At 35.8% G+C, this 12,593-nt stretch overlaps 1 protein-coding gene across 2 annotated transcripts in view; it reads right to left on the bottom strand.

Annotated features, from left to right (window-relative positions):
- Nucleotides 1-12,593, bottom strand: part of FAM3C (FAM3 metabolism regulating signaling molecule C) — a 48,423-nt gene that overhangs the window by 17,601 nt on the left and 18,229 nt on the right. For both annotated transcript variants that reach the window (XM_036230986.1, XM_036230987.1), the window contains 3 exons: nt 12,377-12,481; nt 5,539-5,568; nt 4,742-4,865 (listed from right to left, as the gene is read on the bottom strand). In XM_036230986.1, the coding sequence (XP_036086879.1) occupies nt 4,742-4,865; nt 5,539-5,568; nt 12,377-12,481 (259 nt within the window). The remainder of the gene's footprint in view (nt 1-4,741; nt 4,866-5,538; nt 5,569-12,376; nt 12,482-12,593) is intronic.

Here is a 12,593-nt window from a genome sequence, read left to right as displayed (position 1 = left end):
TATTAGAAGCTAAAATAAAAAAATAGTGACAATAGCAAATGCTAACAAGTATACAGAGAAATCAGACCTCTCATATATGCTGGCAAGAATGTAAAATGGTACAGTCACTCTGGAAAGTGTCTGGAAGTTTTTTACAGAATTAAGCATACACCACATGACCCAGAATTCCTGGGCACTTAATGGCAGAGAAATAAAAATGTACATCCACACGAAAACCTGTACATGACTATTCATAGCAGCTTTATTGGTAACAGCCAAAAACTGGGAACAACTAAAATTGCTTGGTTGAGGACAATAAGTGATGGATAAAGCAACTGAGGAGCATCCGTACTATAGAATACTGCTCAGCATTAAAAAAGGGGCAAATTATTAACATGCACCAGTATTTCAAGAGCATTATCCTGAGTGAAAAAAAGTTAATCGCAGTGGTCACATATTATATAATCCTATTTATATAACATTCTCAAAACATCAAAGTGCTAGAAATGACAGATTAGTGGTTGGCAGGGGTCATTGATGGTGGAAGTGACACAAGGTAGTATAAGAGAGATCTCTGTGATGATGAAATAATTCTGTGTTGGCTACATGGATCTATAAATGTGATAAAATGACACAGACTAAGCGCACATGCTGGACCAATGCCGATTTTCTGGTTTTGATAATTGTACTATAATTACATAAGACAGAACCACTGGGAAAACTGGGTGAAGAGTATGTTGACCTCTTTGCACCATTTGCAACTGCCTGTGGTTTCTATAATTATTTCAAAATGAAAAGTTAAAAAAATATTCTACTCCAAGATCCATTAAAAATATTACGAAACAGAAAAGCATAATTTTTTTATTTTTAAAAGCTTATTAGAATTTAAGCAGTTATCTACCCATTCTGATCGCATCTGCCTTCAAAATTTCACTTGTCATTCTCTCAAATTTACATGTAATAAAGTTTAGAACTTTTTTATGTGTGTAAGACTAGTTCGGAGAGGCGGGCCAAACAAATCTGCTATACACAAGAGAAGCTTCAAAATGCATTTGCTCTGCTCATTTCAGAAATATATAAGTAGGCTGCATTATTAATATTAATAGGCAATAGCTGTCATTAACTTGTTACATTTATTAAGTGTCACAGTGCCCCTCCGAGTAGAGATCATCTCAGAGTATGCCGTCTGTTATAGAGCAAAGAAATAAAAGGCAACAAAGTAGCACTATGACACTGACTCCCCACAAGAGGGCAGCAGCTTATCAATTTTTGAAAAAGAATTCAATCGGGAAACCTCTAACTAGCAAATGACAAACCTCTGATTTTAAATGTGTAACAGTCACTTTTACTAACACAGGTTGAAATATTTTCTTTTATCCTTCATGAATATGAAGTTCTCCCCTCCCCCATCACTCTACACTTCCAGGTAAAAATCTAAAGAAAATGATCACATGATCGTATAATCTATAGAGTCTACATCTTTGAATATAGTTTTATTTCAAATACCTACTCTATGTTCTAGCTACTATTTCTTAAAATGATTAGTTTATAGCAGGGTTTAACAAACTATATCTAAGCTCATGGGCCAAATCAAGCCACTTGGCTGGTTTTTCCTTTTACTTTACTACTCATGATTTTAGAATGGTTTTTACATTGTTAAATGGTTACATTTTAAATTATATAGGTACCTGCATAATATTCTTGATTTTACCTATTGGCCCTCACAACCAAGATTGGCCCTCTGATAGAAAAAATAAACTCAAAATAGTCTGCTATATATTCCTATACCAAATATTGATTATGTAATAAACAGTGAAGCACTATTCCTCATGTAAATTTCATGTAAGTTGAAATCAAATGAGTTATGTCTAAAATAAAAGCTACACCTTGAACATGAGTAAATTCCATGGGTTCTTAATAAAAAAGAATAAGAAGCTACAATTTTTGTTATGTGATAACCTGATGTTTATACTCAGAATTTTCTATTTCTAATTCATGAAATTTATCTTAAACCATGACCATGACCTTCATTGTAATGATGGTCTTTTGTCTGTATTAGGGTTTTTCTAACTTGGTCTGATATTATGGGCCTGATAATTTGTGGGGAGGGGCTGGCCTGTGCCACGTAGGATGCTTAAGAGCATCCCTGGCCTATCAGTAGCACCTCCACAGCTGTGACAACCCAAAATGTCTCCAGATCTTGACAAATGTCCCCCAGGGAGAAACCCCGGCCCCGCTGAGAAGCACTGATCTGGACTAGTGGTCTCCAAAGTGAGCTGCATGTACTCAACATATGTAGGAAAATATTAAAATGTCTACTTATGTATTTTTAGTATCTACTTACACATTTTAGTGAGTGTACATGCAAAAAGAGTCTGTTGCCAATGGGGGCGGGGGAGACGGGGTGGGTAGGGACGGTCTCAAAGAGCTGTGGCCACGACCGGCCATGGCCTTCCAACTGCTCTCCCTAATCTACTTTTCTAATCATTTCTACACAGCAGCAGGTCATTTTTTTTTTTTCCAATATAAAGGAAATCACGACATGCCAGTTTGAAAACTGTCAACTACTTCTCAACACACTCAGAAAAAAAAAAAATATCTCACCCCTCTATGGCCTACAAGTTCCTATGGGGCTGGCTCTTGTTTACCTCTCTCCGGCTCTTTCCCATCTTAGGGCCCGTGAGCACGCTCTTCTTTCTGTCTAGAGTGTTCTTCCCTGACTTTCCACCTGGTTGTCTCCCTGCTTATTCTTCAGTTCTCAGACTAAACATCACTGTGCTGGAGAAACTGCTCCTTGACTGATTCGATCTACCGTCGGACATCCTGACCTCCTCCTCTCTCACCTCCACCAGTCGCCACGCCCTGCTGCTCTGCAGTCTGTGCTGCGATTTGCAATTATTCATTTGCATTTACTTCTTAAATAACTGTCATCGTCCCCCTACTCCTCCCAAGTTCCATGACGGCAGGAACTATGCTCAATAAATTACTCGAATAAATGAAGGAATGATGCTAAGAAAATTCAGACTCTTTCTTTAAACATTTTGTTGGAAAAACTTCCAGTACAGAAACAGAAGGTGCTGGAAGAAGTTCTGGAGTGCGAACTGGTCCCTGCACTGCTCCAGTGGGGACGCCTGGCCAGCCCCTTACCAGGGACCAGATTTCATGGCCTGAGGCCTCGCTCCAAAATCCTATCAATTATTTTATCTCTCATGAGAATGACAGGATGAGTTCCAAAATGAAGATGAATAGGCAGCCTGTCTCGATTTTATGGTTAAAGAAACTGAAACACAAATTCTACATGACATTCTCACCATGCCAGAACCAAACGCCCTGGCTCTGGGCCCAGGACTTAACTTTATCAGATTCTACTGCTACATGTGCTTTCCTTTATTTTTGACCTATATAATCTGTTAATAGAAAATCTACTAGTTTTGAGTTTGATTTCTACTCTGCATTAAAACTTACATGCTTCGAGTGGATAGAGATACCCAAAGACAATCTAGCATGGGCTAGGCAGTCTAGGAGAACTTTCTACTATTTAGAATCAAAATTGAAGTCTCTCTAGCCAAACAAAGTAAGATATGGAAATGGGAGCAGCATTCTAAAATCCAAGTGTTATTACATAATTCAGTGAGACAGGTCTATTATAATGAGAAATCAGAAGATAATGGATTAAAGTGAGTATCATTAGCATGAAGGAAAAGCAAATGAGTAGAGACTGTAAAGATCACCTAGCTCAAGCCTTTAATTTTACAGGAAGTGTTATTATAAGAGGCTATGTACCTGCCCATAGCTAACTAAAAAGGGGCTACGATAAATATTTAAAAGCTTCTATGTAAAAAAAAAAAAAGACACACAAAATGCTGGGAGAAACAACCCAGTTTCCTCCTCGCTATCTGTAAAATTATCCCACTCTTTAGTCTATGTAATTAATGGGATATTTATTACTTTACATGAATTTTGAATAAACTCATATATCTAATTTTCTAGAAAAGAGCAGCTTAAAAGCAACCTACTAAAAGTAGGACTTGTGACTTCAAAGGCAGCAACTTCAAACAAGTGATAGTTGCCACTGAGGTAGGAAACAGAAAAACCTAAAAACTATAATTTGTAGGGCATCTCTATAGGGAACCAGGAAGCTTCATGGCAAGCAGCTCTGTGCCATGAGCGGCTTAAGGTTATTACAGGATTCTTCCAAGCTTCAATAGGCAGCATTCAAACATTTTAAATGAAAGGTGTTGGTTTGTAAGATAAAGTGCTCATTGTCTAGGGCAGTGCTATCAAATGGAACTTTTTGCAATGACGGAATACTCTAGCTGTGCTGTTCGATTTGGTGGGCACAAGTCACATGTAGTAACTGAGCAATCTGAAATGTGGCTAGTATGACTGAGGAACTGAACTTTTAATTTTAATTAAGTGAATTAACTTTTTTCCTGTGATTTAAGAATCAAAATTAAATAGCCACATGTGGCCATGGCTACCATATGGAACAGCAGCGATCTAGAATATTCACTCAAAAGAAATCCCTAAATCCCTCATTTCTCCTTGAAACTGGATAAATCCTGTGTTCTTAATGTCACTCCCTAATATGAAAATTAAAAATTTTGACTCCTTAAATGTGTGAAGAAGAAACTGTATAAAGATCATTGAAATCGCTTCAGTAAAAGCATGCGCAATAGATTTTCAAAAGATCCATTAAACGTAGGTTCAATTTGCTATAATTAAATAGGACACCTATACTTTTAAATCAATAAATACTTACATATTGTCTTCTAGGCAGATTTTGGGGCCCACCACGTTGGCTGCTCCACTTGCCATTTTAAAAGCAAAATGTTTTTCAGGGCAAGCTTTTGAGATCCCACATTTGTATCTGGGAGGTTTTGTAGCTTTGGAGAAGAAAATAGATGTTTTTACAAAAACAATGTTAATAGATTCTATAATTAGTTTATTTCAAATATCAAACCACAGAAGGAATTATGTAAATCACCCAGCTACACATATCTTAAAATACACACTACGTTTTTTTTTTCTGAAGGTTTCAAAAAACCTCAAAACAAAAAACGAAACCACTAAAGAAATGAGCTAATAATTACTATAAATGTATCAAGTAATATGATCTCAATAAGAGTAAATATATTTTATCTAATTACTTTTAAGTTTCTTTTATTTTTAATTCAGGATGGGAGAGGTTTTAAATTGTTACCATCCACTTTTAGGGCATAAATGCACAATGATTGGTTCCTTTCAGGACCAGCTAAAAAGCCTAATGCATCACTGAGTTTCTATTTATATAATAATTCTAACCAGAAATTTTCCTTTTAAACACTTTCTGTACTTGTAATACTGAAGATAAAAAACAATAATGAAACGAAATATTCATTATGAATAAATATGAATAATATTGGGCTGGCCAATCAAATAGCATCCTTATAACTTCAAAAAGCAATTTCTGAATCAGTTTTGCAAACATGAATTATCCCCACTGTTTGAATATAGGTTCTCACATCCTAAGATAAAACAGAATAAACCATCCGCAAATTATCAAGATGAAATACTTACAACGAGCGGCTGTGTCCAATGCTGACCTTGCTAAGGAAAAAAAAAGTTATTGTTGTTAGAAGGAATAAGGCCATTGCCAAGAATTCCCTTTTTAAACATATTTAGAACTAAGGAGCCTATACAAATAAAAGTGTTCAAATTATTGCTTGGTATGTAATAAAACATGAATATCACCTTAGAGAAAGACTGAAACGATAACTTTAGGCTACATAGTTCACTATGAACAATTATGTAGAGGAATTATGAAAGATAGTAGTTTATTATGGATAGAACATTTTATTTTACTTTATATTTTGTTTTTATTTTTAGTTATTATACATTTAAATCCTAATCAGTTATTTCTACAAACTTACATTTTTTAAATTTTTATTTATTTTTCTAGCTTTATCAAATTTTAATTGACACATAACATTATGTAAATTTAAGGTGCGCAATGTGTTGATGTGATACATTTATAAACTTATAAACTGCAAAATGATTACCACCCATAGTATTAGCTACCACCTCCGTCTCATCACAGTTACCATTTCTTTTTTATGCTGAGAACATTCACCATCTAACTCTTAGTAACATTTGAGTATATGATACTGTATTAATAGTTACAAACATTATGCTGTGCATTAGATCCCCAAACTTGTTAATTGTATAACTGGGAGTTGGTACCTTTTAGTAACATCTCCCCATTCCCCCCCCCCACCCCCCACACCCTGGTAACCACCACTCTACTTTGTTTCTCTGAATTTGTTCTTGTCAGATTCTACACATAAGTGATATCATACGATATTTTAAACTTCCCTTTAAATTACTTTAAAGATATTCTTAGTAACTATTAGTGTGTTTAAAAGTTGCTGCTGCTCCATGGTATTGTGTACATAGGCATATAAAGCCGTGGAGTCTACACATAAACCTAGCTTAGTGGTTAAGCAAGGAGATTTGGGGGGTGGGAAGAACACGAGAGGGATGGTGGTGGTGAAGAGCTTTAATTTCTTTAAAATAAAAATGTACTGGGTGTAATAAAAAAAAAATTGACATTCATTACTAAGAGTTCTATGATCTATCAGTTCAAGAGCAGACTCTTCTGATCAAATTTGAACATGAATTCAGTAGATTTAAACCTGACCATCTACACTTAGAGCTTTTTAAAAAGCACTAACATCTGATCCTAGCCCAGGAAATTATAATTCAGATCATCAATAGTATTATAAACAGCCATTTCCTGATTTGGCCAATAAGCATGCAGCGTCATAAATGTTTGCCAGCTGGTCGACTATAAATAGTCACTTAGTTTTTAGTCCTGTACTATTTTAGATAATTGTGAACTTCCTGTACATAAGTCCAGCAGTGCTCAAACTAGAGAACAGAAAGTTTAAGCTAAAAAATATATAAATGGTTAAAAAGAGAAAAACGACGAAGTAAAGGGAGTCTCATTAACTTGACAGAAGACTCAGAATATTATGTAACACTGAAGTCACAAAGGTAATGTAGGAACATGAAAGAAGTTTAATGCATGGAATAAAGAAGAAAACTAATTTTATCTGTAAGCTCTAAAAATATTCATGGAGAAGGATAAAACCTTAAGGAAACAAAAAAAAAAATGATCAGTTAGTAAATTAGGATGCTGGGATTATTGGGGCTTGTTCTTTCAATTTCCTTAATTATATCATAAAAGTAGGAAAGAGTAATTATAGAGATCATCAGGTCCAATGCTCTCAATTTATAAATAATAAAGCCTAGAGATTATAAGCAACCAGTGATCAGCATCATGAAGACCGGACTTCTTGATTTCACTTAGTCCTGAGCAAACATGTATCATCGAGCTCAGGCTTTAAGATGCTTACAAAGGAATGGTGTTCAGATCAAGAATTCTGGAATACCTAACTTATGGCAACAAGATTAGGGAAAGACAGCAGGATCAGAATTGGGGTAACAACGTAGCTCATTCACATATGCTGGGCACGCTATCAAGTACTTTTGCTTATATTACTGAGTTGATCAGCATCCCCATTTTAAAGAGAAAAAAATTGAGAACAGAGAGAGGTTTGTTGATTTGATTTGTTCTAAGTCATAATTAGTAATTTGGCAGAGCTAGTTTTCAAAGCCATATCTCATCCTTGCTTTTAAACTCATATCACATTACCCAGAAATGGGAATGTCTGAGGTCTTGTGATCACATGTACAAAAACAGCTATTCCTGCTAGGAGGAGGAAGCCAGCATAGGGAGCTTTCAGAACAAGCTTCTGATTGCAGAGCAGAGAACAGAGGGTTCGAGACTGGAGACAAGGAGTCCACAAGGATGAGGACGCTGCTGCAGTAATCCAGGTAAAAAATGGTAGTGACTGTGGGTTTGAAAGATGCAGACAGGTTCAGAACAACTAAGGAAGCAACATGACAGGATTTGGGAATGGACCAGGTGGAGAGGTAACTAGGAAGAGAAGAATCAAATTTGTCTCTCAGACATGTGGCTTTGGAAGCATTTATTCATTCATTCACATGAGCCAATGAACAAAATACCATCTCTGCATTTGGGATAATCTAGTGAGGAGATGGGAGCAGGGGATGGATGATGAGTTAGTTCCGTGTTGGACTTGTTAATTTTAAGATACTTGCAGAAGATCCAAGTGGAAAAGTCTAGAGGCCAGTAGTAATAAATGAGATCTGGGATGCAATTATAAACTGGAGAATTAGCAAATGACTGGGTGGGGCCATCCAAAGAGAGGATTTAAAACGAGAAGGCTGAGGGGAGAATCTTAGAGGCACCAAAAATTGCCTAATGCTGGGAAAAATGCTCAGCAGCAGAGTGTGGCTGAGGAAAGGGAGGTAGAAGAAAAACCAGGGATGAGCCTCTAAAAATGGTCAAATTAGATTGCTTGTGAAACTTAAGAAATGTAAAAAAAGTAAATGTCACTCAATTCAAAAAAATTACTGGTATACAATTTTGGGAAAATCAGTTTCTTAATCATCAGGGTTTTATGAAAATAAAATCATGAGTAAGGGGTGAAACAAAGGTAAAGAAAGTCTTGTCAAAGTCTTTTCCTTCCAGATAACTAACTTTTATCCAACATTCAGTGAAAGTGAAAGCCCTCTACTTGGCCTGCATTTCTGAGAATTTTAACACCTAGAGGCCAAACGGGTAATTTTTCATAAATAAAACAAAATGTCTTCCATACGCAGTGTATGGACACAACACACAAACACAAAATCCTGCCTATTCCACAACTTTTATTCCTCAAACTACCGTTATGGCTTTAATTCTTAATGTCTTTCAAATACACCCAAATTTTGACTTCAGGGAACAATAATAAACATTTCTGATTTGGTTTCATCAGTGACTGTCTTCCAACAAATTAAGCTAAAGAAATCGGACAGAACTATTTTGTACTTTCATTTTTAATAATGTGAAGTAATTTGTGCATATACTATTTCAGTGGTTTAAATGTGAAAGGGTAAAAAGAAATGAACTCAACAGAACATTAAGTATTTACTGCAGCAATAGAAGCAAAAATAATTTGGACTGTGTTCAGAACATTTATTGGTTGTTAAGTACCCATGCTGAAAACTAACACTATGTTAAATCACAATCATAACCAAGACTGGTAGATAGTATTCATGTTGATATCCTGGTTGTGACACTGTCTGTAGTTTTATAAGACATTATCAATGTGAGAAACTGAGGAAAGGATATATAGAATCTCTGCATTGTTTCTTACAAATGCACATGAATCTACAATTATCTCGAAATAAAAAGTTTTGGTAAAAATTGTTTTTAAAACATCGCAATGAATCTATTTTGTTCATTTCGGCCACTACCAGCAGGCAAATATTTTTCATTCTTCTTTTCTAGGAATAAGTTCGTTTATTTTTCTAAAACAGTACTACATAATTAACCTGAATCTAAATTCATAAAAACTATCAAGTAAGTTATTATACCAACAAGTTGAAAAAAATAGAAATATTATCCGCCAAAAGAACTACAGTTAATCTCATGGTCCCCTAACCTATGCTGATTATAGAAACAATACTTGTATCCAGTTAAAGTCATTACCCTTTGGTAAATTAAGTTAGATGCAAAACAAACAGCAAAGAAACCATATCGCCATCTTTGCTCAATAACTCTGAAATGAGAATGAAAATATAAACATACAAATTTAATTTTCACCAGTTTAATAGATTGGAATCCAATAAGATTTTGTAGCTTTACCATACAACTTCAATTATGACAACAAAATAAACCATCTGCCCTACGAATGCCTTATCAAACAGCTAAAACACTCACAGTAAAACCTTGCAGGCTCTTAACATTGGAAAAATCAAAATGAAGGAGACAGACAACTATCTCAGTTAAAGTAGCTCAGTATTCATAGCTGATAACCAGCGGCTTTTCAACCAACACAGCTTTAAATAAATCCCACTTTGGAAATACTCTTCCTCCTCACCTAAAAACCCTAATCCTCAATTCCCTACATTTTTAATTTTCCATTCAGTCAGCATTTACTACCTGCAGGGCCTAGTGCCAGATGCTGGTGAAGGACCAAGATACCCTTGACCCCAAGATTCATTCTCCGGTGAGACAGATACGTGAAAAAGAATAAAAGAAAAGAAACTCTAGAGTTTAAGGCAGAATAAAATCAGTGCCAAATGAGATATAGGTATTATGCATTCGAATAAACAGCTCAGAAAAGAGAGTAATGCATTCTAATAGGGAAAGAGGGAGGATCAAATACAATTTCTCTCAAGAGGAGGCATTTTTGCAGTTTTGAGAAACTAAGAGGATTAACAGACAAAGGTGAGATGAGAAAGATGTGCAGGGTGAGGAATCAGCATGAGCCAAGGCTGAGGTATGAAAGGACAAGATTTGCATCCGTAGATCGCATGCAGATTGGCACAGCCAGTGTGAAGCACAGGGTAGGGAGGGCCAAGAACAGGTGAGAAATGCAGAGGCAGGTTGGGGGTTTGGGCGTCATCCTAAGTAGGGAGTACAGATTTTACTCTCCAGTAATGAGAAGAGTTTTAATCGCTTTGGCAATGGTGAGACAGGCAGATATCAAAGATGAGAAACAGACATAGCAACATCCCTGTGATACTTTTAGATGCAGCCCAGACTAGAGATGAAGAGCCAGACTAGGGCAAACTCTGGCTTCACCATCTTCTTCTCTGAAAACAAAGCCTTTCCCCAAAGTTCAATTTGGACCAATCGTTCATTGCTTCCCTTCTCTCAAGGATCCTCCTTTTCTTGTCTGTTCAATATGTTCCCACAGATTTATAATTCACTGACTCTTTGTCCAATGCCTATAGACAAGTGACAGTCTCTCCATTACTTAAAAAAAAAAAAAAAAAAGTTTGACTTGCTTCTGTCTCAAGCTACCACCCCATAATCTTCTTCCTTTACCATCAGCTTTTCTTAGAAGAATTAGCTACATGTGTTGTTTCCAAAGCAACACTGAAGAAGTCCTCAGTGCCTTCATTGTTATTGGGCCTCATAACTCATATGAAACCAGTTGCACTCTCAAAGTCCACCAGGCTGGTCCCTTTGTCATCATAATAGAAATACAGTATGCTGAAGAAGTAAAGTCAAGTCTCCCCATACTTTGCAATAACTACTCTATGCTGGATCCTGGATACTTCAGTTTAAGATGGGAGCTGAAAAACAGACGGTTCGGGCGAATGACTAGCACATTCAGAGGAATGACTGAAAGGAAGTACTGCATAATCTGATAAGATGAAAACTTCTAAAAAGACAGACTGAAGAAGTATGATTACAGTTTGTAACTATTTGGGATGTTGTTAATGTGAGAGAGCTCCAGCAGGTAGAAAGGAGCAAGATCAGTGGATTGCTATTATTGGGGACTGTCAAGGCATCTGAAAATGTTTATACAGAAATTGATGACTACACGTCAGCACTGTCTAAAGCATTCTCGGTATGTGGTCCATGAACAGGGACCTCAGCATCATCTGGGAGCTTGTCAGAAATGCAGACTCCCAGGCTCCATGACAGACACTGAATCAAAATCTGCATTTACCAAGATTACCTGGAGATTCTTTTGACATTAAAGTTTGAGAAGCACTGGCTTAAGGGAGTCTTGAAACCAGCTGTGAGTGAATTACGTCTTGAGAAGCCCTTTCAGATATTAATGTATAGTAAGCAAAGCTCACTATTGCAGGGATCTAAAAGTTGTTTTATCTCATTTCTGCCTACTAGGTCAAAATACTGTTTTACCGATTTCATAGTCTCATCTTTCGTGCATAATTTTTTAACACCTACTTAAACAACAGTCAAAGCTTATATGAACATATCAAATGTTATTTTTTTTATTAGGGTAAATATTTTGTTAAAACTGAGTTAAGAAAGCTTACAAATGGTATGTTTACAACATAACATTAAATAAATAAAAAATGTCAGCAGAAGGAAAATAAAGGTAAGAAGGCAAGATGGATTTTTATGGCTGGTATTTAAAATACATTATCAGGACCCTGACCACTTGCTAATTGAGGGCCAGGTTTGGTTCCAAGTTTTCTAGCAGCCAATTCAAACAGAGTGTGATATCTTCTAGAATGTCCATTTAGAATGCCATGATTAATGACTCTAAGCATGTATAAAATAAGACTCCATTAAATATATTCGAAATGTTGAATAGAAGATTTATGCTTTATACTGAATTAATTTTAAGACTTTCTATTGTGCATTTTAAAACATTCTAATGAATCATACTTACTGGTATAATTACACTTTCTTTTTTAGACAGACTAAACAGCAGAGTGACTCAATGTTGACAAGTGGTAAAATTTAAAGACAATCACACTGAACTTAAGACCTAAGAAAGAGGAAAAGAATAAAACTTACCAAATAGATTTCCTAAACTCGCATCCATTTTTATTTCGAATACTTGAGAAATAACATAAAATGTCAGTAAAAATACTGCTACAGCTACCACCAACTTCGCAGCACCTAGATAAAGGGCAGAAATAATTCAGAATGAGCTTATGAGCCCCTAGGACTTCCATAGCATTTCAATGAAAATTGTAAGTTTATAAAAAATAACTTTTAAGACGAATAAATA

The sequence above is a fragment of the Rousettus aegyptiacus genome, unplaced genomic scaffold, assembly GCF_014176215.1.
Source record: "Rousettus aegyptiacus isolate mRouAeg1 unplaced genomic scaffold, mRouAeg1.p scaffold_m13_p_13, whole genome shotgun sequence".
Taxonomy (NCBI): domain Eukaryota; kingdom Metazoa; phylum Chordata; class Mammalia; order Chiroptera; family Pteropodidae; genus Rousettus; species Rousettus aegyptiacus.
This window is presented reverse-complemented; position numbering and strand designations above follow the sequence as displayed.